The sequence below is a fragment of the Choloepus didactylus genome, chromosome 4 (assembly GCF_015220235.1).
Source record: "Choloepus didactylus isolate mChoDid1 chromosome 4, mChoDid1.pri, whole genome shotgun sequence".
NCBI lineage: Eukaryota > Metazoa > Chordata > Mammalia > Pilosa > Megalonychidae > Choloepus > Choloepus didactylus.
In genome coordinates, this window is record NC_051310.1 from 99,186,323 (window position 1) to 99,210,150 (window position 23,828).

Genomic DNA, 23,828 nt, shown 5'->3' on the forward strand with positions numbered 1-23,828 from the left:
CGTTGCGCATGCGCGCGTGCTTGGCTGCGCTAGGAGACACGCCCCCGCCTCGCACCGCCGGGCAGTAGTCTTTAACCGTGGAGCTCGGTCCGGCAGTTGCGGGACCGCGCCGGCGCGCCCTCCCTAGAAAGGTGCGCCTACCACCCCCCACCCCTGCGACAGGCGTCCTGCGGTCTCCGGGGCTGAGTATTCGTCCCCTGTTGGCCCAGGTCCGCTCAGCCCACCCCGCCCAGCTGCAGTAGCAAGAAGTACGTGGACTTTTACCACGTACAGAGCTGGCTGTACTTTTGACTCTTAAGTTTCACACTTCTCTCAGACTATAAATCTTCTTATCTAGAAAATTTTATGCCCAAATTTACCATACGCGGGAGTTGGGAGAGCTGGGTGAAAGCGGATATGAGATGAAAGGGGATATGGGAACGCTGGGAACCCAATGATGACTCCTTTCTTCATGCTCACCTCCTTCCCCAGGTGAAACTGCGAGGAAGGGGGCTGTGAGGATAAGTAAAAACACATCATTACGTCGGCTCTCGGGAAAACAGACCTGCGTGCTCACACACGAATGCTCTCATGAAAATGCAGATGAAAGTCTCAGCGATTTCAGGTATGTTTTGGCCATCAGGACAAGACGATATTTTTTCTCAGAAAAAACCTATCATTTTGTTCTTTGACTTCTCAAAAGTCCTGAAAGTAGATAAAGTGATTTCTTTCTTATCCATTGCCACTGACCTAAGATTTTTTTGTGTAATCATAACTATAGGATTTTATATTCACTGTGATCAAATAAACAGAGAAAAGACAGATTGTGGGGTCGTTAATGTGGTGTATCTTGATTTCAGCAAAAAATTGTACTGCTCATTCGGAACCCCACATGGATAAGATTGAGGTGCACTGCCACTGGGCACATTTGCTCGTGTGTCAGTGTGCTAATCTATGCAAAAGCAGTTTGCAGGTGATGAAATAATATGCACTTGTAATATAGTTATGAATCAAATATACTGTCTCTGTGCCAGATTGGAAAAGGTATCTAGTGATGTTCCTATAGGCTCCTTCCCTGGCTCAGTCCTGTTTAGCTTTTTTTTTTTTTTTTTAATAACTGATAGAAAGCATCTACTCTGGAAACATATGACATATAAAACAAAATTATCTTGGACAGGCAGAGTGCTAGGCTAAGACTAACAAAAAGAAAAATTACCAGGTTAAATGTTAAGTCCTGCCTTTAAGTTAAAAAATAAATTAAAAAACTTAAAAGTCACCTGCATAAGCTCTGGAGAGAGGAGCCTGACTTGGCAGTAGACCAAGTCAGAACAAGCAAAAGGGTTTAATCAACGGCAAGCTGAATATAAAACAATGGGAATACCTGAACCAAAAGAGGAACCTGGGTTAATGAAAGAACAGCATTGTTTTAGCATCTATTATGTGAAAGACACCATTGCTAGAAGTAACTGCCCGGCTTTGTCAGGCAATGATCAGATCACATCTATTGTACAATTTTAGGAGTGATTAACAAAGTAGGGGGAATAGTCACAGGAAGGTTATTAGGAGGGGTGCGAATATTATAAACTACCAGGAAGGCTTCTCAAATGAGATAAAGTCAAAAGAAACAAGACTTAACCTGGAAGAGTAAAAACTAAAGAATGAAGAGGGCTAGCTTCAAAAGTTTGTTTAGCAATCATAACAGCTGCTGTTTTTTTAACACTATGTATCCTCCACAGTGCTAGATACTTACATGCTTTATATATTTTATATTAATTAATCCTCACCAACAACCTTGCAAAGAAGATATGTATTTTTTTCCCATCTGACAATGAAGAAACAGAAGCACAAGAAGTTTAATATCTGTTTCTGTTAGCCTTTGCTGTGTAACGAACCATTCCAAAGTTTAGTGGCTTAAAACAATGACCTATTATCATTTCTCATGATTCCGTGGGGCTGCTGGGTGGTTCTTCAGCTAGTTTCCCCTGGGCTTGCTTATGCAGATGCATTCAGCTGGAGAGACCTCTGGGCTGGGAGGTCCAGGGTGGCCCCACTCACACGTCTGAAAGCTGATGTTGGCTGTTAGGTGGGGTGCCCTGGCTCTCCTTCTTTCATGGTCTCATGCCCAGTAGGCTGGATGCCAACTTTATGTGGCAGCCTCAAGAAAGCACTCCAAGAGGGCCAAGCAGAGGCTGTAAGGCCTCCCTCTAGAACTTGCCCATTATTACTTTCACCACATTCTTTTGGCAAAACCCAAAGCAAGTCACAAAGTCAGCCCAGAATAAAAATTAATGGAGACTTAGACTCCACCTCCAGGTGGGAGGAGCTACAAAGTTACTTTGCAAGGGGGAGCATGAGGAGATGGAAGGAATTTGTGGTCATTAAACTATCTGCCACAGCATCCAGACTCACTTGGCTTGTCAGTGGCTAAGCCTGGAATTGAATCCAGATATGCCTAATTCCAGTGGCCACATGCTTCCCACCCAACACATTGCATCTACCCATACCTCAGGGGACACCCGTCCAGTATGGTTCCATATGGCAGAACTTGGGCCAAAGCATGAACCTGATGCCGAGGTATATTTCAGCTTAACAGAAGAAACAACTTTCTGGCAACCAGAGCTTTCTTAAGAAAGGAATGCACAGGGATAGTGAATTTTTCATCCCTGAAAATATTCAAGTAGAGATGGGATAAACTGCCAACAATTTGAGATGTTATAAAGATAATTTATGAACTGGATGATAAATTGTAATGTTTGATAATCTCTAAGTTTCCTTTCAACCTCTAGATTCCACGATATATGGTAAAAGGTACTAAAAATAGAATAATTTAGAAGAAAAACCAAAAAGTTACCCATCCACATTAGTCCTGGGATGACTTCAATGAAGGCTGTTTAAAAAGGTGAATAGAAGTGATTAACTTAATAGATGTGGAAAAAGCATATGATAAAATTCAATATCCATTCATGATTTTAAAAACTTACCAATCCAGGAATAATAGAGAACTTCCTTAATGTCATAAAAATAGCTATCTAAAAAAGCTTAGAGCAAACCTCAAAATTAATGATAAAACATTAAAATCTTTCCCTTTGAAATTGGGAATAAGAGGTGGATGCCTGCTATCACAGCTGCTATTCAACATTGTTCCAGAAGTTCTGAGCAGTAGGTGAGGCAAGAAAAATAAATAAAAGGATGATAGTTGGAAATGATTACCATAAAAGGCAGAAGAATGCTTATCTCTAAAAGAAAGGAGGAGGTAGCAGTTTGGAAGGGGCACACATAAGAACCAATGAGTGTTCATGCAATGGCTCTTTGCTGAACTGCACATTCATGTTATATGACTTCTCTGCATGTGTATTTTATTTCACATTTGAAGAGTTTTAAAAAGCAAATAGGTGAATTCTGAGATAGGCAGTGTAAGGTGTACCCATCCATGCCTTGAAGCAGGACTTTACCATTGTTCCATTCAAAGGGAGCACCTGCCCACATGCTATTAGAATTTTGAAACAAAATCAATATTTAGCCATACTTCATAGGTATAGTTGATGGTGAGGAAAGAAAACAATGTTGTCACTGTCTGTGAGTTGACTAAGAGAAATAGAAAGTTTGCACACCACTTAGTGTTGCCGTGGAGTGAAAATCAATACCAACCTTTTCCTCAACAAACAAACCAAAGAAGGGTGACACACGCTGCCCTCCTGGGACTTACCAATGTCTCCAGGACAGTGTGTGGCCCTCCAGCGTTTAACCATCCTTCCTACCGGGGGATCCCAAACTCGGTGGGAGGCCAGCCTGCCTCTCATCGTAGAATCAAAGAGGGGCAGGTATTCCCTGCTTCCTGATACCAAACCATGTGGGCATGTGATCCAGGCTCTGCCAACCACACACACTTGCATCTGAATCTTGAGTGGGTGTCCAAAGACAAGGGGGAGCCAGAGATTATTGATGGCATCTCTCAGTAGTATCGAGAGTCCAGTGGTATAACAACAGGTGCCCAGGGGCAGAAGTGCCCGTCCCTGCACCCTGAGCAGATGGTCCCTAGGTCATGATTTTGTTAGTGCACTTAGCTACTTAGCCCTTCTTGATTTCTGCCCTTTCTCTGAGCCTATCTCCAGTATTCCCATAGGCTCTATGGAATTTGAGATTTTTGAACTGAAATGCAGCTTGACTGGACTTTTCATTACCCAAAAATAGCCAGAGAGGCCTGCCTCAATCAAGATGGCAGAATGAGATGCTCGAGGACCCTGTCCACCCCCAGAAGCTTGGAACAACCAGCAAGAACTGACAGAAACATCTTTTTCAAAGCTCTGGGAACAGTTAAGTTTTGCAGTAACAGGGCAAGTGCTGAATCAGTTTCTTAAAATGGTAGGGTCTTGTGTTCTTGCTGGCCCCTCCCTCATCCCCTCACTGGCACTGTGCAGAAACATGTGTTCCCAGTGCAGGTCCGTGGTCCAGGTTCTGGAGGGAGCAGAGTATCCTTCATGCACATACTGGGTATACATATGTCTGTGCCAGTCTGTCTAATGGTAGCCTGAAAGACTAAACCAGGACACGTGTCTCAGGCTCGCCATCCCAGAACTTGCCCTGAACCTAGAGGCAGCTCACAGAGCTCTCCTACAGAACACTGTAGAACAGTCAAAATGCAGTTCCCTGGTGCAATGGAGTGCCAGCTCTGGGACATACAGTGTAGTACCAGGGACAAGAAGGAAACACTGTTTCCTAGGGGGATGAAAACATTGATATCCATGTAAATGGGGAAATTCCTAGGGCCATGTGCACTTGCCCAGAACAAGATGCTTGCTCAGTAAAGACCAAGGAGGACCCTATGCATTTGCCTTGGGCTGTCTTCTAAATTCACTATTAGGATGGCTAAACACTGAAGAAGAGCAGTTTCACAGGCCAATCTGCAAAGACTGGGAAAGATGTTCTCTTTCTTCCATTTTTATTATTGTAGTTACCTCCTGGCATTCCAGGAAATCTCTGACATTAACCCTAGTTGGATACAAACTTAAAGAACAGACACTTCAGGGTCTAAATTCCAGTGATAACACATTAAATTACAAAACTGTCCAGTTTCCAACAGAAGGTTACAAAACACAAAGAAACAGAGAGTGATGGTCCATGCAAAGGATAAGATTAAAGCATCAGGAGCCATTTATAAGTAGAATGAGACTCAGACAGAGAGAAAGCCACAGAGGGAGCAGCTAAAGCTGAAATCAATGGAATTCAGAAGAGATGGAGAGGCCAGAAGAGGCCACCATGTGCCATGCCATGTGACAAGCTAAGGACCAAGATCACTTGCAGCCAGTCCCAGAATGTTTGGGGAGAAACATTGCCTTTATGACACCTTGATTTACACTTTCTCTTTGCCTGAAAACCATGAACTAACAAATTCCCATTCTTTAAGCTGACCCATTGCATGGCATTTGCTTGAGCAGCCAAGCAGACTAAAACAGTGACAGATCAGAGTTTACTGGGATTACAAAGGAACAAGGTAACTTTTGGAGCTAGTGAATATGTTCGCGATTTTGATTGTGGTGAAAAATTATCAAATTGCAGACTTAAGTATGAGCAGTTTATTGTATGTCAATTGTACCTCAGTAAAACTGTCTTAAAAAGCAATAATAAGCAAAAAATAATACTATGAATAATTTTATGCCAAAATAATTGGAAACTTCAGAAAAATGGACAATTTCTTAGAAAAATATAACTTTCCAAATCTGACTCAAGAAGAGATTTAAAAAAAACAAACAAAAAAAACTCTGAATAACTTCATGTTGTAGATGCTGCTTGGGTGCTCTGCCAAGATTTCCTTTATCAGGCCAGTGCACCCATCCCCCAGCAGCTGTGTTAACTGCTAAGATTTTACAGCTTCCCCTCCTCTACCAAGAATCACTCTGAAATGACAGTCAGAAAAGAGAGCCCCTTCTTTTCAGTCCACACTATGACTGACTGAAGCAAGGGTACAAAAGACAATTCTTTGGGGAGTATATTTTCTCTAGAGCCCTCCTCTTGCAGATCAGGCCAAGGCTAGAATTACCTGAGATCGCATCCTTCCTGGGCTCTTGTCCTTTATCAATCCTGCTTCCCTGCCTTCCTTAGAGGTTTTTCCTGAAAACATTCCATCAATAAATCACATGCTAATCACTGTCTCAGATTCTGCTTTTAGTGAACTCAAGCTAGGACACGCCATAATCATTAAATAAATAGAAATAGTTTTAAAATTCTGTAGTTCAAATACTTGGTAAAAGAGGGGGCTCTGGAGTCAGGTTGTCTGATTTCCAATCCCCAGTTACCACACTCCAGCTGTGTGACCTTGGGCAAGTTACCTAATCTCTATATGCTTTGGTTTCCTCCTTTATAAATGGGGGCAATAGTGGTACCTGGATGCCCCTGCACACACACACACACACACACATACACAGCCTCACCTGGTCCAAATGGCTTCACGAGCAAGATTTGCTTGTAAGATCTACTTGCTCTTCCATCAAGATCTATTTTCTTACTACGTGTTAGTAAGGAACATTGCAATCCAAACTTAAAGCTTTTCCAGAGAATATAAAAGGAGGGAACATGCCCCCACGCATTTTATGAACCTAGTGTAAACTTAATATCAAAGCTATACAAAGAATATGAAAAGGGGAAACAGGCCAGTCTCATTCCTGAATATAAATCCCCCCCCCCAAAAAAAAAATCCTAATCAAAACATTAGTCTTGCTTTTTTCATTTAGGTAGTTAAGTTACATGCTGTGAAACAAGGATTCAATTTCATTTTTCTTTCATACGGAAAACAAATTATCAAAGTACCATTTATTGATCTGCAATGCTACTTCTCTCATACCTCAGTTTTCCATATATGCAAAGTTCTGTTTCTAGGCCTTCTATTGCATTTTTTTTTTTTGCCAGTTTCTCTATTCCTTCATCCAACTCTATCAGATGAAATGATACAGAAATATATTATCTCACATAACAGAAAGTTCAGAGGTGAAATGGGCTGCAGGCATCATGTAATCAAGGCTATGGGTCCTTTTCTCCACCCTTCTCTGGACTCTGCTTCCTCTGCTTGCTGGCTTTATCCTGGGATTCTATTCTCTCATTGTCACATGAAGGTTGCCAATCTAAACAAATAAACAAGCTTGAGACAGCATGCTTATTTGGTCATGTCTAGTGGGAGGAAGAGAAAAACCTTTCCTTCAGTTGGGGTGCATGTCCTTTGCTTCAATCGAATTGGTCCAACTCAAGTCATGTACCCATAACTAGATTCAAGACACTGACAAGGGGAAAACTGATGGACATAGACTAGATCCTTTCACAATCACTGGTAAGGAGAATGGGATTGCTATGATTGGCTCAGACCAATAAGGACTGCCCTGGGAGCCAGGAATGTGGTCACTTCCCCTTGATTCAAAAGGTCTGCCAGAATATAGGGTGGTTACATGAACAAACTCAGGCTCCAATAAGGAGGAGAAGGGAGGAATCAAGCAACAGTGTCCACTACCCTGAAGAAAGGATTACCTACTCACTAAATTGTAATGGAACAATTAAAAAATTAATTTAAGCCCTTAACTTCTCACCATATGAGAAATCCTTTCTGCCCTGGAGAGGTATTTCAGTGATTCTGGTCCATCATCCCAAAGGAGTCCAAGGGCCCCAGAAGGGAGTTCCAGGTGGTCTTACTTTGTCAGGGTGTTCATCTGGACTAGTTCTCACTGGAAGGACCTTGACCTCTTCTATCCTTTCACTTCTTTCTCTTCTGTTCTAGTTTGCTAATGCTGTCAGAATGCAAAACACCAGAGATGGATTGGCTTTTATAAAAGGGGGTTTATTTGGTTACACAGTTACAGTCTTAAGGCCATAAAGTGTCCAAGGTAACACATCAACAATCAGGTACCTTTACTGGAGGATGGCCAATGGCATCCAGAAAACCTCTGTTAGCTGGGAAGGCATGTGGCTGGCCTCTACTCCAAGGTTCTGGTTTCAAAATGGCTTTCTCCCAGGACGTTCCTCTCTAGGTGGCAGTTCCTCAAAAATGTCCCTCTTAGCTGCTCTTGGGGTGTTTGTCCTCTCAGCTTCTCCGGAGCAAGAATCTGCTTTCAACGGCTATCTTCAAACTGTTTCTCATCTGCAACTACTCTCTCAACTTCTGTGCATTCTTCAAAGTGTCCCTCTTGGCTGTAGCTCCTCTTCAAAATGTCACTCTCAGCTGCACTGAGTTCCTTCTGTCAGCTCATTTATATGACTCCAGTAATTTAATTTAGACCCACCCTGAATGGGTGGGGTAGCACCTCCATGGAAATTATCCAGAGTCATCACCCACAGTTGGGTGGGGCCCATCTCCATGGAAACACTTAAAGAATTACAATCTAATCAACACTGATACACAGAAGATTACGTCAAAGATAATGGCATTTTGGGGGACATAATACACTCAAACCGGCACATCTTCTCTTCCACTTTCCTCTGATCCTCACACATAACAATTACCCTTTTCTGCAGCCAATCTTAACTCCAAGTCAGGCTCCAAGGCACATTTCTATACCAGAACATTCTAGTGGCAGTCCAATGAGCCTAATGAGAGAGGAACTCTGTGATTTCAAAGGACATCCCCTACCCCCCTACCACAGTCAGTCTGCTTAAACTTACACCCAGAACCTCCTTCAGCTAAGGAGTCTCCATGAAGATTGTCAGATTCATATCCCCATGTTGACTTCATCGTATATTATCATAGCTGTAAAACATTTGCCTCCTTTCATTTCCTGAGATCTGTTACTTATTCTTAACATCTTCCCTAGGGAAATTTAAAGCATGATGCAAATCTTTGGCTTCATACTGTATGCAAGCCATTTTGTAACTTGGACTATCAGACATGGAATGCTATGAATTTCACTATATTACCTCTGGGTGTATAACTGAGAAGTTAAGATTTAAGAGATGGTTATGATTACTGAATCATTATATAGATACTCCATTTTACTTTCTGGTATATTAGAGTAGACAGAGAAATATCTGAAATCTCTGAACTGTAATCCAGCTGCTTTGGTCTCTGATAATGATTGTGTAGCCTTTATCTTGTGCCCTCATGATTATAAAAACCTTGTGACTGACCTTCATTTTTACCCATTTTATTCAGTTTTTCAACTTTAGAGTCTTATGATCATTGAAAACAGTCCCTAATGTTTATTAATGAAGGGCCTTGAGTCAGCTCAGAACTAACCTACCCCAATTCCAAGGCTATCTTGATAGAGGAAGCTGGATCTAACAAAAATGTGCATTAGCTTAAACTTCAACCTATAAGTGACCTATACCTCATTATAATACGAAAAATCATGCCCATCATCATGTTAAGGCTGCCATTTTCTTACATACATTCTGTTAAGTTAGCATGGAATCAGTATGTGCATGCTCAATAATTAGATAACCTCTAATTACATCATCTGGAGCCATTGTGCTCATTATCCTAAAACCTTCCCCATCTTTTGATGCTATAAAACTACCATGATTCCTGCAATTCAAGGAGATAGTTTTTTAGGTCAGTAGGCCTTGTGATCTCCTGCGTTGCACCTAGCAATAAACTCTTTCTCTCCTTGAAACCTTGGTGTCTCAAGAATTGGTCATTTGAGTGCATCGGGCAAAGAACTCACTGCTTTTTATCAGTATCAGATGTAAGAAATGCCACATTTCTTTACTTTTCCAAATCAAATTGATCCTTCAATTTTATAAATAGTCCCCTTCCCCACCTTAACCACACGAAAAGAAAGTCCATCTCAGTCATTGTGGAGCTCACCCCTCATAGCCTCCATTCTGTGGAGGTCTTAAACAGTTGGCAGCATTCGGGTTCAGGAAGCCCATTGATCTCTGCACTCACCAGTCACCAAAGCGATGTGTTCATTGTCCAAGTCACAGGGATTTGTCAAGGCAGGTGACTCAGATGCATTCCTGCCAAGCTCACCCAGGCCCAGACCCCCAAGGTGTGCCATGCAGCCACTTCCCTCAGGTTGTGCTTCTCTCCTGGAGGTGTGGAAAGAAGTAGGTTCTACTCAGGGGACCCCAAACTTCTAGCCTTTTATGGGTCTTGGGAATACATTCCTCCCCCAGGGTCAGCCACTTTGGTCTTTTCCTTCTTCACTTCCCCTCCTTCCCTGCCATTTTCTCCTCCTTTGGGAGGGTCCCTCATAATCTCAAAGGATTTGGAAACACAGTATCAGCTTCCCTTTCCTGAAGGTTGAGGTGGGGAAGAGAGATGCTGAAATGAGTCAAGAGTTTGGGTTTTTTGTTTTTTTTTTCCTTCCTTTTTGCTAACTTACCTTGTTTCATCACTCTAGGAGAGAACCTAAGGGTAAGGTTTGGAGGTTTCCAAGGAATCAGAGTTTGGATGAAATTTGAACCACAGAATTCTAGAGTTTAAGAGACAAGGGAGGGGGTGATATCATCAACATGGCAATGTAAATAGCTACTGAAAACTCCTCTCCAGAGATTCAATGAAAAACAGGGCAATTCTGAATTCTTTGAAACTCTGGAGGAGGATATAGACTGGAAAAGGACCCTGCAGCTGCTGAATTGAAGAAAGAGAAGAAATATCAGGTAGGAATCTTCAGTCCCAGACCAGCCGGTCCCTCCCCCTTCCCCTCACTCAGGCTCAATGAGGGAAAGGCACAGAATCAGCAGACCAGAACCCTCCCACCAGGGACACAGATTTTAAAATCTCTCACAGCAGTTACTGTGGATTACTGAACTAGAGGACAGGACATATGAAATCCTATACACAAAAGAACAGATTGGGAAAAATATGAGCAGGGGCTCAGAGAACTGAATGACAATATGATGCACACAAATATATGTGTTAAAGATGTCCCAGAAGGAGAAGAGAAGGGAAAAGAGGCAGAAAGAATAACAGAGGAAATGATCAATGAAAATTTCCCAACTCTTATGAAAGACATAAAACTACAAGTCCAAGAAGCACAGCGTACCCCAAACAGAATTGATCAAAATAGACCTACTCTAAGAAACTTACTAATCAAATTGCAAATGTCAAAGAAAGAGAATTCTGAAAGCAACAAGAGAAAAGCAATCCACCACATTCAAGGGAAACTCAATAAGACTTAGTGCAGATTTCTCAGTAGAAACCATGGAGGTGATAAGGCAGTGTTACAATATATTCAAGATACTGAAAGAGAAAAACTGCCAACCAAGAATCCTATATCCAGCAAATGTGTCCTTCAAAAATGAGGGAGAGTTTTACATATTTACAGATAAACAGACACTGAGAGTTCATGAACAGGAGGCCTTCTGTACAAGAAATACCAAAGGGAGTGCTACAGACAGATAGGAAAAGACAGGAGAGAGAGGTTTGAAGAAGACTGTAGAAGTGAAGATACCAGGAGATAGAAAGAGGGTAAAGATCGGGCATTTGATGCTGAAGGAGTACAGAATATTCAACAGGATTGATTGTATAGATCCAGAAATGGATAGCACAATACTGGGTGATAGTAGCACAATGTTGTAAGTACACCGAAGAAAGATGTCTGTGAGTGTGGTTGAAAGAGGAAGGTTAGGGGCATGTAGGACACCAGAAGGAAAGATAGAAGATCAAGAAAGAAGATAAAGGTAAAGACACAGTATAACTTAGTGAAACCTAGAGTGGTCAATGATTGTGACTAAATGTACAAATATAAGAATGTTTTTACATGAGGGAGAACAGATGAATGCCAACTTTGCAAGGTGTTGATAATGGGATGGTATTGGGAAAAACAATCAATGCAAACTGGAGTCTATAGTTAACAGTAACATTATAATATGCTTCCATTAATTGTAACAAAGGTGATATATATCAGAGCTTAATGTCTCTAAGAGGGAGATATAAGGGAGGGGTATGGAACGCTTGGCATTGGTGTTGTCGTCTGACCTTTTTATTGTATTGTATTGTACTTTTGTTGCTTTTTGGTTGTTATTTTCTTCCTTTCTGTTTTTTCTTTTTTCACCTTTTCATTTTTTTTGTGGAGGAAATGGAAATGTCCTCATATAGACAGTGGTGGTAAATGCATAACTATGTGATTATACAGGGAACCATAGATTGTTTACTTAGGAGGGAATGTATGGTGTGTGAATAAAAGCATCTAAAAAAGAGACAAGGGAGACCTTCCATCTAGCTCATTTTATACTTACTGCTCCACCCTTGAGTAAGAGCTAAGGATGCCTGCTCATGTTAACACTCATCAAAATTAGGCAGTGGGCCAGTGGAGGGGCATCCAGTGACTCTAAATCCCTGCCACTAACTAGCAGATGCAGCCCTGGGGGCATCTGCCGAGAGGGACTGAGTAAAAAACTCACCCCTCCTAGCTGCAATGCACCTTCTCATTCATTGTGGGTTCCTTATTGCTTGTTTGTTTTTTTAACTGTAAAAGAGCCTATAATACTTGTGTAATTAAAATTAATATTAAAAATTATATGTACATAAAATATTGGGTGTTTGATAAGGTCTGTGTTACTAGGCGTTCATGCCAATCCCATCTTAAGGAAAAGAGAACATTTGAAATTGATATTTTACTAAGAAAATGGGAAATACTATTAAAGGATTGCATTATATCATTTATTGGTATATTACAAACATGTAAATAGTTACATGGTTTTGACACATCTTGAGTACGTTGTCAACTTGAGATTAGGATATAACACTGTAGAGAATGAGCAGCATACAGTACCTCTGAAATACCAATGCACACGAAGGAGGAAAGTCGGACACAACTGCATTTTGCAGCGTACCAATTATTTGATGACATTCTAAGAGAGCTGACAGACTGGCTAAAAAATAAAAATAAAAAAGACTTTGGAATGTCTAGAAGTTCAACCAAAGTTAAGTTTAAACTTCTAATGTAGTAATTATATTACTTAAACTCATAATATTGTTTCATAAACATTCTAGAGTCTTAAGTGGATGGGTTCTCTAGAGTTTGCAGCTATCTTCTAAAATGACTCTAGGGCTCCAAAAAGAAGAGCTAACCTCTGATCTAGAAAGCATGTTTGCATCTAAAATACACTTTTAAAAAACATTCTTGTGAGGTTTGTTAACACGGACAGCATTGCTTATTTATACATTAACCATAATAGAGTATTTTGGTTGTCGTACTAGTTTGGAACAGTCTAATTCAGCTAGTGCATCGTCAAGTAGTGATGAGATGAAATACTATCCTGATGACTGTCTAGAGAAAGGCGATGGAAACTTCACAACTGACTGATGCAGGCAATGATGGCATGGAAGTACCTGATATTATGTGTCTGCACACTGGACTGGCTATTCCGAACGAGCAACTCAGTATGGTGCTTCTTGTCAGTTAATTGCTATGCATGAAACACATGACTTTTTAGGATAAATTATGAGGCTCCCAAATCTTAGCTAAAGGTTTAGAAAAATGTTCCTACTACTAGCAGAGGCTAGTATTTAACGGGCACTAACAACAGTTGGAAAAGTACTTAAAATGTGGTGGTTGGGTGTGTGTTTAATGAGTGAGCTGCTAAGAACAATGGTTATCTGTATCAGTCTCTCTTAAGTACTTCAGAAAGTTGTTTCTTTGCCTGTAATTACATCTTATTGGTAAGAATGGGTAACGAGTAAGTGGTTCTGAAAAGCATGTGTGGGTAGTCCATCCTTAACCAATTCCTTGAGCTGTAGATTTTTGCTAGCATATGTGCTTTTCCTCTCATTTTCTTCCCTTCCTACAAAGTACAAGAGACCGTTAGCACTCATGTTTGTGTGTGTTTGCCAAGAATCCTAAGGTCCATAGTATGAACTGACTAGTCATTTTACTAAAGCACAATCCAAATTTATCCTTAAGCTAGCAGGAGAGCCTAAAGAGGCAACAAGCCGGCATCCACGCCTCCACGTGACGTCTTGGTTCTCCACACATTTCTACCATGTGCACAGTAGTTCTCTTAGAGTAGTGGCGATCATCAAGCAATTTTGCTTCCCAGGGGACATCTGACAATCCCTGGAGACATTTTTGGTTGCCACAACTTGGGGAGAGGGTGCTATGGACATCCTGTTGTAGAGGCCAGGGAAGCTGCTAAATCCCCCACAATGCAGAGGACAATGCCCCACAACAAAAAATTATCCAGCCCAAAATGTCAATAGTACCAAGATTCAGTCACCCTGCCCCAAAATGATTATTAAAAAATAAACACTTTATTCTATAAAATCATCATTAACACTTTGGATTATTCGGGTGAATTTCTAGCCAATGCCATTATAGAAATGGTGTAATATGTAGAGCATATGTGGCAGAATTTATTTTAATAACTTTCCAGATGAGTTTAGGGTTCAGTATTCATAGAATCACTGAGAATCTCAGGGAGACCTGTGAACTTTTCAGCTAGATTTAATTTTGTTTAGGATAGTATGTGCTATTTGAGATTTTGAAGATTCAAAAAATTTAAGAAAAAACTCAACAAAAATATTAAAATTAGCTAGCCCTTATCCAATTCTTCTACCTGTGTCAGGTAGAATAGCAGGCATTTACATACATTATCTCATTTAATTCTTGCAAGGTAAAGCATTAGTGATCTTATTTTACAGATGAGGAAATGGAGGCTCAGGGAAGTTAAGCAACCTACTCAAGGTCACACAGCTGATAAATGATGAACTGGAATGGAAACCCAAACCTGCTGACTCAAAGTATTTACTCTTTGTTCTCCATGATGTTGATTCCAGAGACTACTGAATTTTTTAACTATAGAGCAAATATATCCTAATAGCATGAGAGGAAAAATAAATAGGAAAATAACCAGGATTGTCTTCATCTAAAATGTAGCTACATTACTCCAAATGTGCAAGTCTCTGCTTCTCTTCTTGTGTTTGTTCAAAGTGGCTTAAAAGGGTTGTATGGGTCATTTCAACAAGTCTCCATAACATGGATAATTCAGGGAAAGAAGAAATCATATTTTTCTTGAATTGTCTAAATATGTGAGTGGGAAATAAGTTTGCATCCTCTAAAATTTTCAGGCTACAAAATTAAATGATCCCCACTGCTTCTGGCCTGAGAACCATTCGTTCCATTTTAACCTGTATACATCACATCATCCTTTCTCATTCTGATTTTAGGTAAATCTCACCAAGGTTCCTTAGAAATGACCAGGAAACCTCTGTTATGGGTCTGTTCTAGAGCTTGTATCACTTTCAACTCTAAGTTAGTTAGCAGACCCTGACTGTTTTTCACGACATTCATGCACAAAAACTGTGTCGGGGCAGGGGGCGGGGCAAGTTTCATTTCTGGGGAAAGGTTCATCCCTGAGGCACCAGCTGCTGTGACACATCAGAATTTGGGGGGCATGTAGATATGATAATATGATATCTGGGGACCCAGAGCACATCCAAATTAGTATGTGAACCAAGTTTGTTACGGGGGGGGGGGGGGGGGGCGGGGGAGCGGCTTTGAAAGATCTCTATCGTACATGCTTGACAGCAACCCATGACTAGTAAAAGGCAGTGCCCACTTTGATGGGGGAATTCTGCATCTGCTCCTTCAAATGGAACACTAATACCCAGATTTAGTGCTTAGGGGTTGGTTTTGAGCTTTTGCATGTACTAATAAATGTTAAAGCCTCATTTTCCTGGTAGGCACTTTATATATTTATTACAAATGACATACTTCAATCACTATACTGTGATTTAAATTCCTGTTTTCTGTTTGGTAGAAAATAACTGGTATCAGCTTAGATTATTGTACTTGCTATGTTACTTTCAAACTCCAAAAGTTTTTCTTCTTTGGGAGATTTATTTTTAATTTCATCTCCAAAACCCAATTATCCTGAGCTCTTTTCAAATAAGCCTATAAAAATCCAGGGATTATTTCAGAAGTGAAGCAGTGTGCTCTTTCTCTATCCTCTGAAGAAGCCACACACCAAAATTAAGGAATGGTGAGCATGTAGGAAATCTGCATGGCTGAGTTGGTCTAGGTTATGGTCCCTTTTATAAACTACATAGATTTTTTTTAAAGCTTTCTAAAACAAAACTCCTATGTCATAATTTCTTCAAAGTCAGAGAGCTGCTTCATCTGTTCCACTTGCATAGAATGCCTTCTGAGGAGCTTCTTTTTACTTCTCAAGTCAACTCTTTTTGGTGAACTTGGAGCAACAGGAACCATGGATTTTAAGCCGCTAGCCAATGGGGAAGAAGGTTTGTTGCTAGATCTAATATCCAGGATAGGTGGGTTCAGATTCACATTTAACGGTGGAAGGAAGCCAGGCCTCGTATGAGAAACGCGGTCTAGTAGCAGAGTTCCAGAACCTCGTCTTTCTAGAAGATGCGGCGGCCTGCGGCGCACTGAGCTGGGAGATGTGCTGGGCACGGCATCCAGGGACTCCCGAGAGCCATGGAAGAGAGACAAGTGGGAGCTGTTGAGTTTTATTCTATCTAAGTGTCCTTTTCCTGACTCAAGGGAAATGGAGTTGGGTGGGTCAGCCCCTGGCTGTAAATCTAAATCATAGAAATCATTTTCCAGCAGTTTGAGGGCTGATGGACCCAGGCCACTCTTCTCTTGGTCAACAGGGAGAGTACCTCTTCGGGCTAGCCGCGGGTGAGTGGCTTGACCTTTCTCGTAGGCTGCTTTCCAGGATGCTGGTGCTGAAGAGGCTGGAATCTTCAGAACTTGCTCTGTGACTGTGGGGAAGAAGGTAAGGTCTTTGCCATCGATGCTGTTGGTTCTGGAGAGGGGCCCCCTTTTGGGAAAGGATACATCACTAATGCTCTTGAGGATCTCAGTGTCTGTGCTGGTGCCATGGGTCTCCTCCTGCCGCGTGGAAGCTGCCAGCACAGAGGGTGCGATCAGGCCCCAAGGTTCAGACTGGAGCCTCTTCAGTTGGGGCAAACGGGCCCTTTTGAGGTTACTGACTTTCCTGGTGGGTGACCCTGGCTCATTGAGAGCCTTGGAGGGGTTACAACCACTTGGATGCCCTGTTTGGAGGCTGAAAAAATCATCTTCCTTCTCACTGGGTGGAGATCCCAGACCTGGAGCCTTCAGTTCAATGTCAGAGGGAGACACACACAACGGAGACTGTCTGTCTTCCACCTTGGGTGAAGGGGGGACGTTAAGATACTGTTTGGTGGTTTTGGTGCCTGAAGATGATTTATTGGTTGTGATAATAATCACCTCCTTCCCTTTGGCTTTACAGGCGTCAAGGAGATGTTTCAATGCATCCTTGTCATCTGCATTTATTGCATAAACCAGAGCTGAAGCCCCAGTGCGATCCTCAAGGCTAGGGTCTGCGCCGTTCTCCAGTAATAAGGAGACCACGTCTCCCCCAGCTCTTCTAATGCAGGCGTGGATGAGAGCGGTTTTGCCAGACTTATCCTGAATGTTGGGGTCTGCCCTGTTGTCCAGAAGGTACTTCACCATCTTGGACTTGCTGATGCTTTGCTGATCCACATGTTTGGTGATGCATGCCACCATGAGAGCCGTTTCACCTTTGTCATTGCTTTCATTGATATAGGCCCCTCCTTCCAGGAGGAGTCTGGTGAGCCTCAGCCTCCCCAGCCACACAGCCTTTAAAAGTGAGTTTCCATCAGTCCTCAATTCAGTGTTGTCATCCATCATACTGGCTATGGCTTGGAGTCTCTGAGCTACAGTGGCATCAGACCTAGCAAGGGAAGAACAGAGAAACAGTGTCATGTATTCTGTAGCCTATCTATGCAGCATGCTTCTTACAGAGCCCGGATCCCGTCACATCCAGCCTGATCCCAGGTTGTGTCACCTTACGCACGTTACCTAACTTCTCTGAGTTAGATTCTTCATCTGTAAAGTGAAGAGTACAATAGAAATCTACATCATGGAGTGGTTGTGAAGATTAAATGAGATAGTGTGTATAAAACATTAAGATATAATGCATGTAAAGCAGTTAACATAATGCCTACCATATGGTAAGCAATAAAAAATTGCTAGCTATTGCCATGTTAACTGCAGAATACTTACCACAAATGTAATTTAAGAAGCTCTTTGTTTTATGTCTGTCTGTACCACTAAACTCTAAGCTCCTTAAGGAAAAGTTTGTGTCTGTCTTGCTCACTGCTGTATCCCTGGTATTGAGCAATGATTGACAGATTGTAGGTTATCTAATAAATAATTGTAATTCATTATTGCTATTGGTGTATATAAAAAAGACTGGTAAAAAATGCACCAAAATATTAACCCTTGTTTTAGGAAATAGGATTATGAATCGTTTTCATTTTCTTCTTTTTGCATTATTTCCTAAAATAAACATGTACTAATTTTAAAATAGGAGAAAAAGCAGTAAAGATTTATTGTAAAACACAATCAATCTAGCTGTCCTTTTCATGTTGTAGTCCCCACTTTACCAGCAGATGTCAGAATTCTCTTCCTCCTCATTCAGATTTTTAGAAAAGCTCTAATAATGCAATACCTCATCCTTTCCTCTGGTTGAACAGACTTCAGAAAGAGGAAGGAGAAGGGGACTGTATTTTTGCTCACAAATGTTAAAAAGAAAATATTAGAAAGAAAGAAAGCTCAAACCAAAGCTTGCTCAGCTGAGGTTTGTCGAATCTGAGTTTTCTCTTTTGATTCTCCCCAGTGCTGGTTACAGGGTTTCTGGACTCAATTCTTCAAGGCAAACTATGTGTGTGTTGCTTGAGAAGCCTCTAAAAATCCAGGAGAGATGGACGCCCAGCAATGATGCAGGCAGCTCATTGGCACCTCACTGGCCGGGGGTCTGTGCCAGCCCAGCCCCTCCGCACATACGGTTTGTGTCTCCAGGCTCCTTAACAGATGGTGTGCGTGGTCTATCTGCCACAGTTCTCAAGCATTGCTCCTCATCCATTTCATATCATTCTTTATCTTTACTCCACTACCCTGAGCAGTTATCCATCAAGTTATATTCCTCTCTTAAGTTGGAGGTCAAAATCCTTTTTGGCTGAAGTTGTGGGATGGTGTTTTGGTTTGTTAAAGCTGATGAAATGCAATATAGCAGAAATGGACTGACTTTTAACAATGGGGATTTATTCGCTTACAAGTTTACAATTGTAAGGCTATGAAAATGTCCAAATTAAGGCATCAGCAGGGCGATAGCTTCTCTGAAGAAAGGCTGCTGGCAATCCGGACCCCTCTGTCACATGGCCAGGCACATGGCAACGTCTGCTGGTCCTTCTCTCCCGGGTTTCTTTGCTTCCAGTTCTGGCTTCAGTGGCTTCCTCTCTCAACTTTTCTGGTGCTCTTCTCTGTGAGCTTCTCTTCATTTCATCTCTTCGCTTCTGCATGTCTTTTATCCTCTCATAAAGGACTCCAGTAAGCAGATTAGGACCCACCTTGAATGGGCTGGGTCACATCTCAATTGAAACAACCTAACCAAAAGGTCCCACCCATGACAGGTCTATACCCACAGGAATGGATTAAAAGAACACGGCCTTTTCTGGGGTATGTAACAGATTCAAACTATGACAGACAGTGTATATTTTCCTTAAAATTTTTATCTCACAAAACATACATGAGTAGAAACTTGTTAAAAAAAAAAAAAAAAACCCAAACCACACTTAAATATAAAAAAGGAAGTGATGTCCTTTACCCACCCACCCCCTCCTGAAATCCACTCTCTTCTTCAGAGGGTAACTGTGGTTAACAGTCAAATGTGTATCTTTCCAGATCATTTTCAGCTTCTTCCAATGCACTGTTCTGAGAATACATCTGAGTCTAATCTTACTGTAATTGTGTTTAAATGTTTCTACTAGATTTTCTGGAAAAAAAAAAAATGATGTCCCTGAGGACATCAGGGTTACTAAAAACATTGCCTACGGGTCTCTATTTGTATCTCTCCATCACCATCCTTTCTCCTTCAGTCTCCTACTTATCTTCTCCCTCGATGGCGCTCTCTCCCTTTCTCTGTTTCTCTGTTTCTGTCTGTCTCTCTCTCTCTCTCTCTCTCTCTCTCTCTCTCTCTCTCTCTCTCTCTGTCATATTAACTCCTCTATGGTCCCACATGGGATTGTTTTATTAAATTCCTATGCATTGATAAGCTTGTCAGTCTCTAAGCAATTTGAAGAAACATGTCCAAGGCTTAGAAAGGAAAACATGCTGCTTTCCACTCCATCAAAGGGGACTGTCATCTCCTGGCCCCCACCCACCTCTCCCGCATGACGCCCTCCTGCTCCAGCCCCCTTCACACTCCACCTACCTTGGCGTCTCGTTCCCCAAATGCTCCACTTTTTTCCTCCTCCAGGCTCTGTTCATGTTTCTAACTATAAGGCCTCCCTGCTTTTTAATTATTCATCCTTCCAGCCTCAGTTCGAATGTTACTTCCTTTGTAATCAAGAGGAAAATCACTCATGATCAAAGAGGAAGAGTTGAGTAAAATTAAAACTGACTCATATCCAGAATATATAAAGAACTCCTACAAATCACTTCCTCCAAAAGAGGATACACAAATAGCCAATAAGCATATAAATAGATTCTCAGCCTCGTTAGTACATAAGGAAAATCAAATTAAACCATAATGAGATGCCACTACACCCTCACCGGAATGGCTAAAATTTAAAAGGCCGATAACACCAAGGATGGGTAAGGTTAGGAAGCAACAGGGACTCTCAGACTCTACTGGTGGAAGGATAAAATGGTACTGAGCTAAAAGCTACACTGTGCCCAGTAATTCCATGCCTAGATTTATGCCTGTGGTAGTTTGCAAAACATGACCTTAAAGTCCTACCCTCCCAGAATGGATGCCCCTTGCAATGTGATATTGCACCTCCTCCCATCAAAAGGAGGAGTCTGCCTTGTGACCAGTTTGAATGCAGCAAAAGTAACTGCAATTTTAGAGGCAAGCCTCCCCCGAGGTCACAGCTTCCAAATCTGCCCTTTCGGAACCTAGCTGGATGTAAAGAAAAGCTGGGCTGTCCTATCAGAAAGGCCGCATGGAGCTCCAGCTGATAGCCCCAGCTCATGGCCAGGGTAGGAGTGAGGGTGTCTCAAGCCACCCTGCCCCGTCAACCTCCAGATGAGTGCAACTGTATGAGCTAACCCAGGAGAGACCAGCAGAAGAAACGCCCAATACATGGCCCAAACTGCAGAACAGAGAATGGGCAAATACATGGTTATCGTTTTAAGCCACTATGTTCGGGATGGTTTGTTCACAGCAAGAGATAACTGATAAATATGAGTGGCAGAAAAACGTGCAAGAATGTTCCCTGCAGCACTATTCGTAAAGGACAAAAATGGGAAACAACCCATCAAGAGGAAAATAAGGAAACTGCAGTATATTCATACCCTGGAATATTATACAGCCATCTTTGTGTTCTCTCTCTGTGTCTCTCTCACATAAACACACCACACACACACACACACACACACACACACACACACACCTCAAAAGCAATAATAGATGCTGCTTCTCCTATGTTCCTTAATACTTTGCAACTTTCTTTACTGGAGGACTGATCTTGGTAATTGTCTGTGTCAGCCTCCTTCCCAGAACTTTGAACTCCTCGAGGTAGTAATACTGTCTTTTCTCCCTTATCAGCCAACTGACAACTGGCAGGTAGGATACAGATAAATTGGTGAAAAGGTGGAAGGAGGGAGGGTAGGAGAAAGAAGAGAAGGAAAGGAAGGTGGGAACGAGGGATGGATGGATATTTGGGTCACCATTTTATGTTATGTGCGGTGCAGATCACATTATGTCTGGTCTGCCTCAGAGTCAAGGGAGGGAAGCAGGGATACAGGAAGGGAGAAAAAGAAGAAAGGAGGGGAGAGGAGAAAATGGTATCTCTAGGAGACTGCTTCTCTCCTTTCACTTGGAATCAGCAGCCATTCCTCCCCTAAGCTCAGATCTTATCCCTAATCAACTCTCCCCCAGCACCTGAGGAAGGAGCAGGAGTGGGGCAAGGCAACCGAGTTCTTTTCAGTGGTCTGTGATGTCTATCCCAGCTATGGATAAAACATTTTGTGTGCTCAGGGAGCTATTCTGCAGGTTGTCTATAACCATATTTTTCACTGTGAGCTTCCAAACTGAAATTCCTTAAATGATGAAAATGTAAGATCTTTGTTTGAGGACAGAATCGGGTCCTTACCTCATTCTTGTAGCCCAGATAAAATGCGTTGTGCTAACATTAACTGTTAGCATGCTGCATTTATCTTCTGCTTTCCATTTCAAGAATATTGGGTTTAAAAGACTGCAGTTTACTTTCCAGGTTGACGAAAGCTTTGCATATTATACCAGATTCAATTTGTGCATCATCCTAGATTTGCACAGCCATGTCTATTTACCCCTCTTGGGGTGTTAGCCATTTGCCCTGTTTTCTTTCCTGAGTGGTCTTAGCAAGGGCCACATCTTTCCCAGTTTCTTATACTCAGGTAACTCCTGCTACTGCCACAAATACAGATGATAGAGCCCAACACCTGGTACCAACACACCAGGAGAAACCAACACTGGCTTGACTTCTCCAGCAGCTTCCTGAAGAGGCCAGCCACTCAGTCCAGAAGTGTGGGGATGTTAATGCCTTGTAGAGCCGATATTGACCAGTGGGAGCTGGGGGATGGGAAGGAGATGGCAGGTCAGTTTTTCTCCCTTCTTTTCGCCAATGGTCTGTTCCAAGATGCCATTGTTTATACAGCTTCCATAAGACTGAGCAGTTGGTGCACTCGTCAGGAAACTGGGGCTAGCTCAGCAATCCACTCCCTTGTATTCACTCTTCCTCCTTCCTTGCCTCACTGTTCTCTTCTTCTCATTCCTTCTTTCCAGAGACTAAGAAATGCTGGTTAGCTTGGGCTGTTTGCAGGAACTGAAATGCTGGGAACTCTGAAGTTAAAGCTGCATTTGTGGGGTACCCACATGCACGGAGAAGCTGAAAAGCTAATGTGCGGAGGAAGAATGAAGTAAACACACAGAAGCTGAGATAAGAGGTGGAGAGACAGAGAGACTTGCCTCTTTCTCCAGAGGTCCAGCTGCCCTTGGGATCCATGAGTACCCTAAAATCCTCCCAATAAATTAACTTGCTTTTGCTTATGATAGCTTGAATTACTTTTTTATTTATATCAAGTAAACCTTGACTAAAACAGTGACATTACTTGCTCATTCGTTTATTCATCCATCATCAAACATATATCAAGTGCATACTCCTTATTAGGTGTGGAGGATAAAGAGATACATAAAATTTAGGAACAGCTGCCAAGTAATTTGCAAATTTAGAGAAAATGTATAATTTAATAACAGCAACAATAATAAATATTTATTGGATGCTTACCATGTGCCAAGCAATGTGTTAATCATTTTATGTGCATTATCTCATTTAATACAACAATATTATGTAGTGGATACTACTTAAGATCACCAAGCCAGTAGGTTACAGAGCTGGAATTCAAATCCAGTCAGTTTAATTCCAAAGTCCATGTTCTTAGCCTCTCATGAAATAATTACAGTCACATCAACAATGGATTTCCAGTTAAATTTTCCTTCTTTGGCACAGTAGCAGATCTTCCAGAGGGTCCAGGCTATGAATTGGTTCCTAAGAACTACCCACCTTTGATCTAGTAGGAAAATTATGTAAAAGAGAAGGGGCTCCAGGCTACGGCAGAATATCTGCAACATTCCTCAAAACCCCAAGAAAGGAACTGGATATACACTTTATTGTACTTAGTTACTGAAAGAAGTTTCTAGGACTTTATACTATACATATTTTGTATTCATCGTATTTCTGACTATATCCTTAATCCTGATTCTCCTCTATTTTCCCAACTACCTCTAATAAATGCAAATCTGAGGTTTTGTGGATATTTATAAATTGTTTTAAATTCTTTGAGGAACAAAATAGAATATAACTAATAGATATTTATTAGTTCCATCCATATAAAACTGCTGTTTCTGTGGGTCAA

General features: G+C 41.6%; 1 protein-coding gene and 1 long non-coding RNA gene across 2 annotated transcripts; one reads left to right on the top strand and one right to left on the bottom strand.

Moving 5' to 3' along the window:
- The first annotated feature begins 27 nt into the window (after positions 1-27).
- LOC119533295 lies at positions 28-22,962 on the top strand. Its single transcript, XR_005216620.1, has 3 exons — positions 28-131; positions 472-604; positions 22,699-22,962. It is a non-coding gene; the product is annotated as an uncharacterized LOC119533295 (long non-coding RNA).
- ANKRD34C (ankyrin repeat domain 34C) lies at positions 15,981-17,558 on the bottom strand. Its single transcript, XM_037835358.1, has one exon. It carries the CDS (start codon positions 17,556-17,558, stop codon positions 15,981-15,983), a length of 1,578 nt encoding a protein of 525 aa, XP_037691286.1.
- Positions 22,963-23,828: the final 866 nt, after the last annotated feature.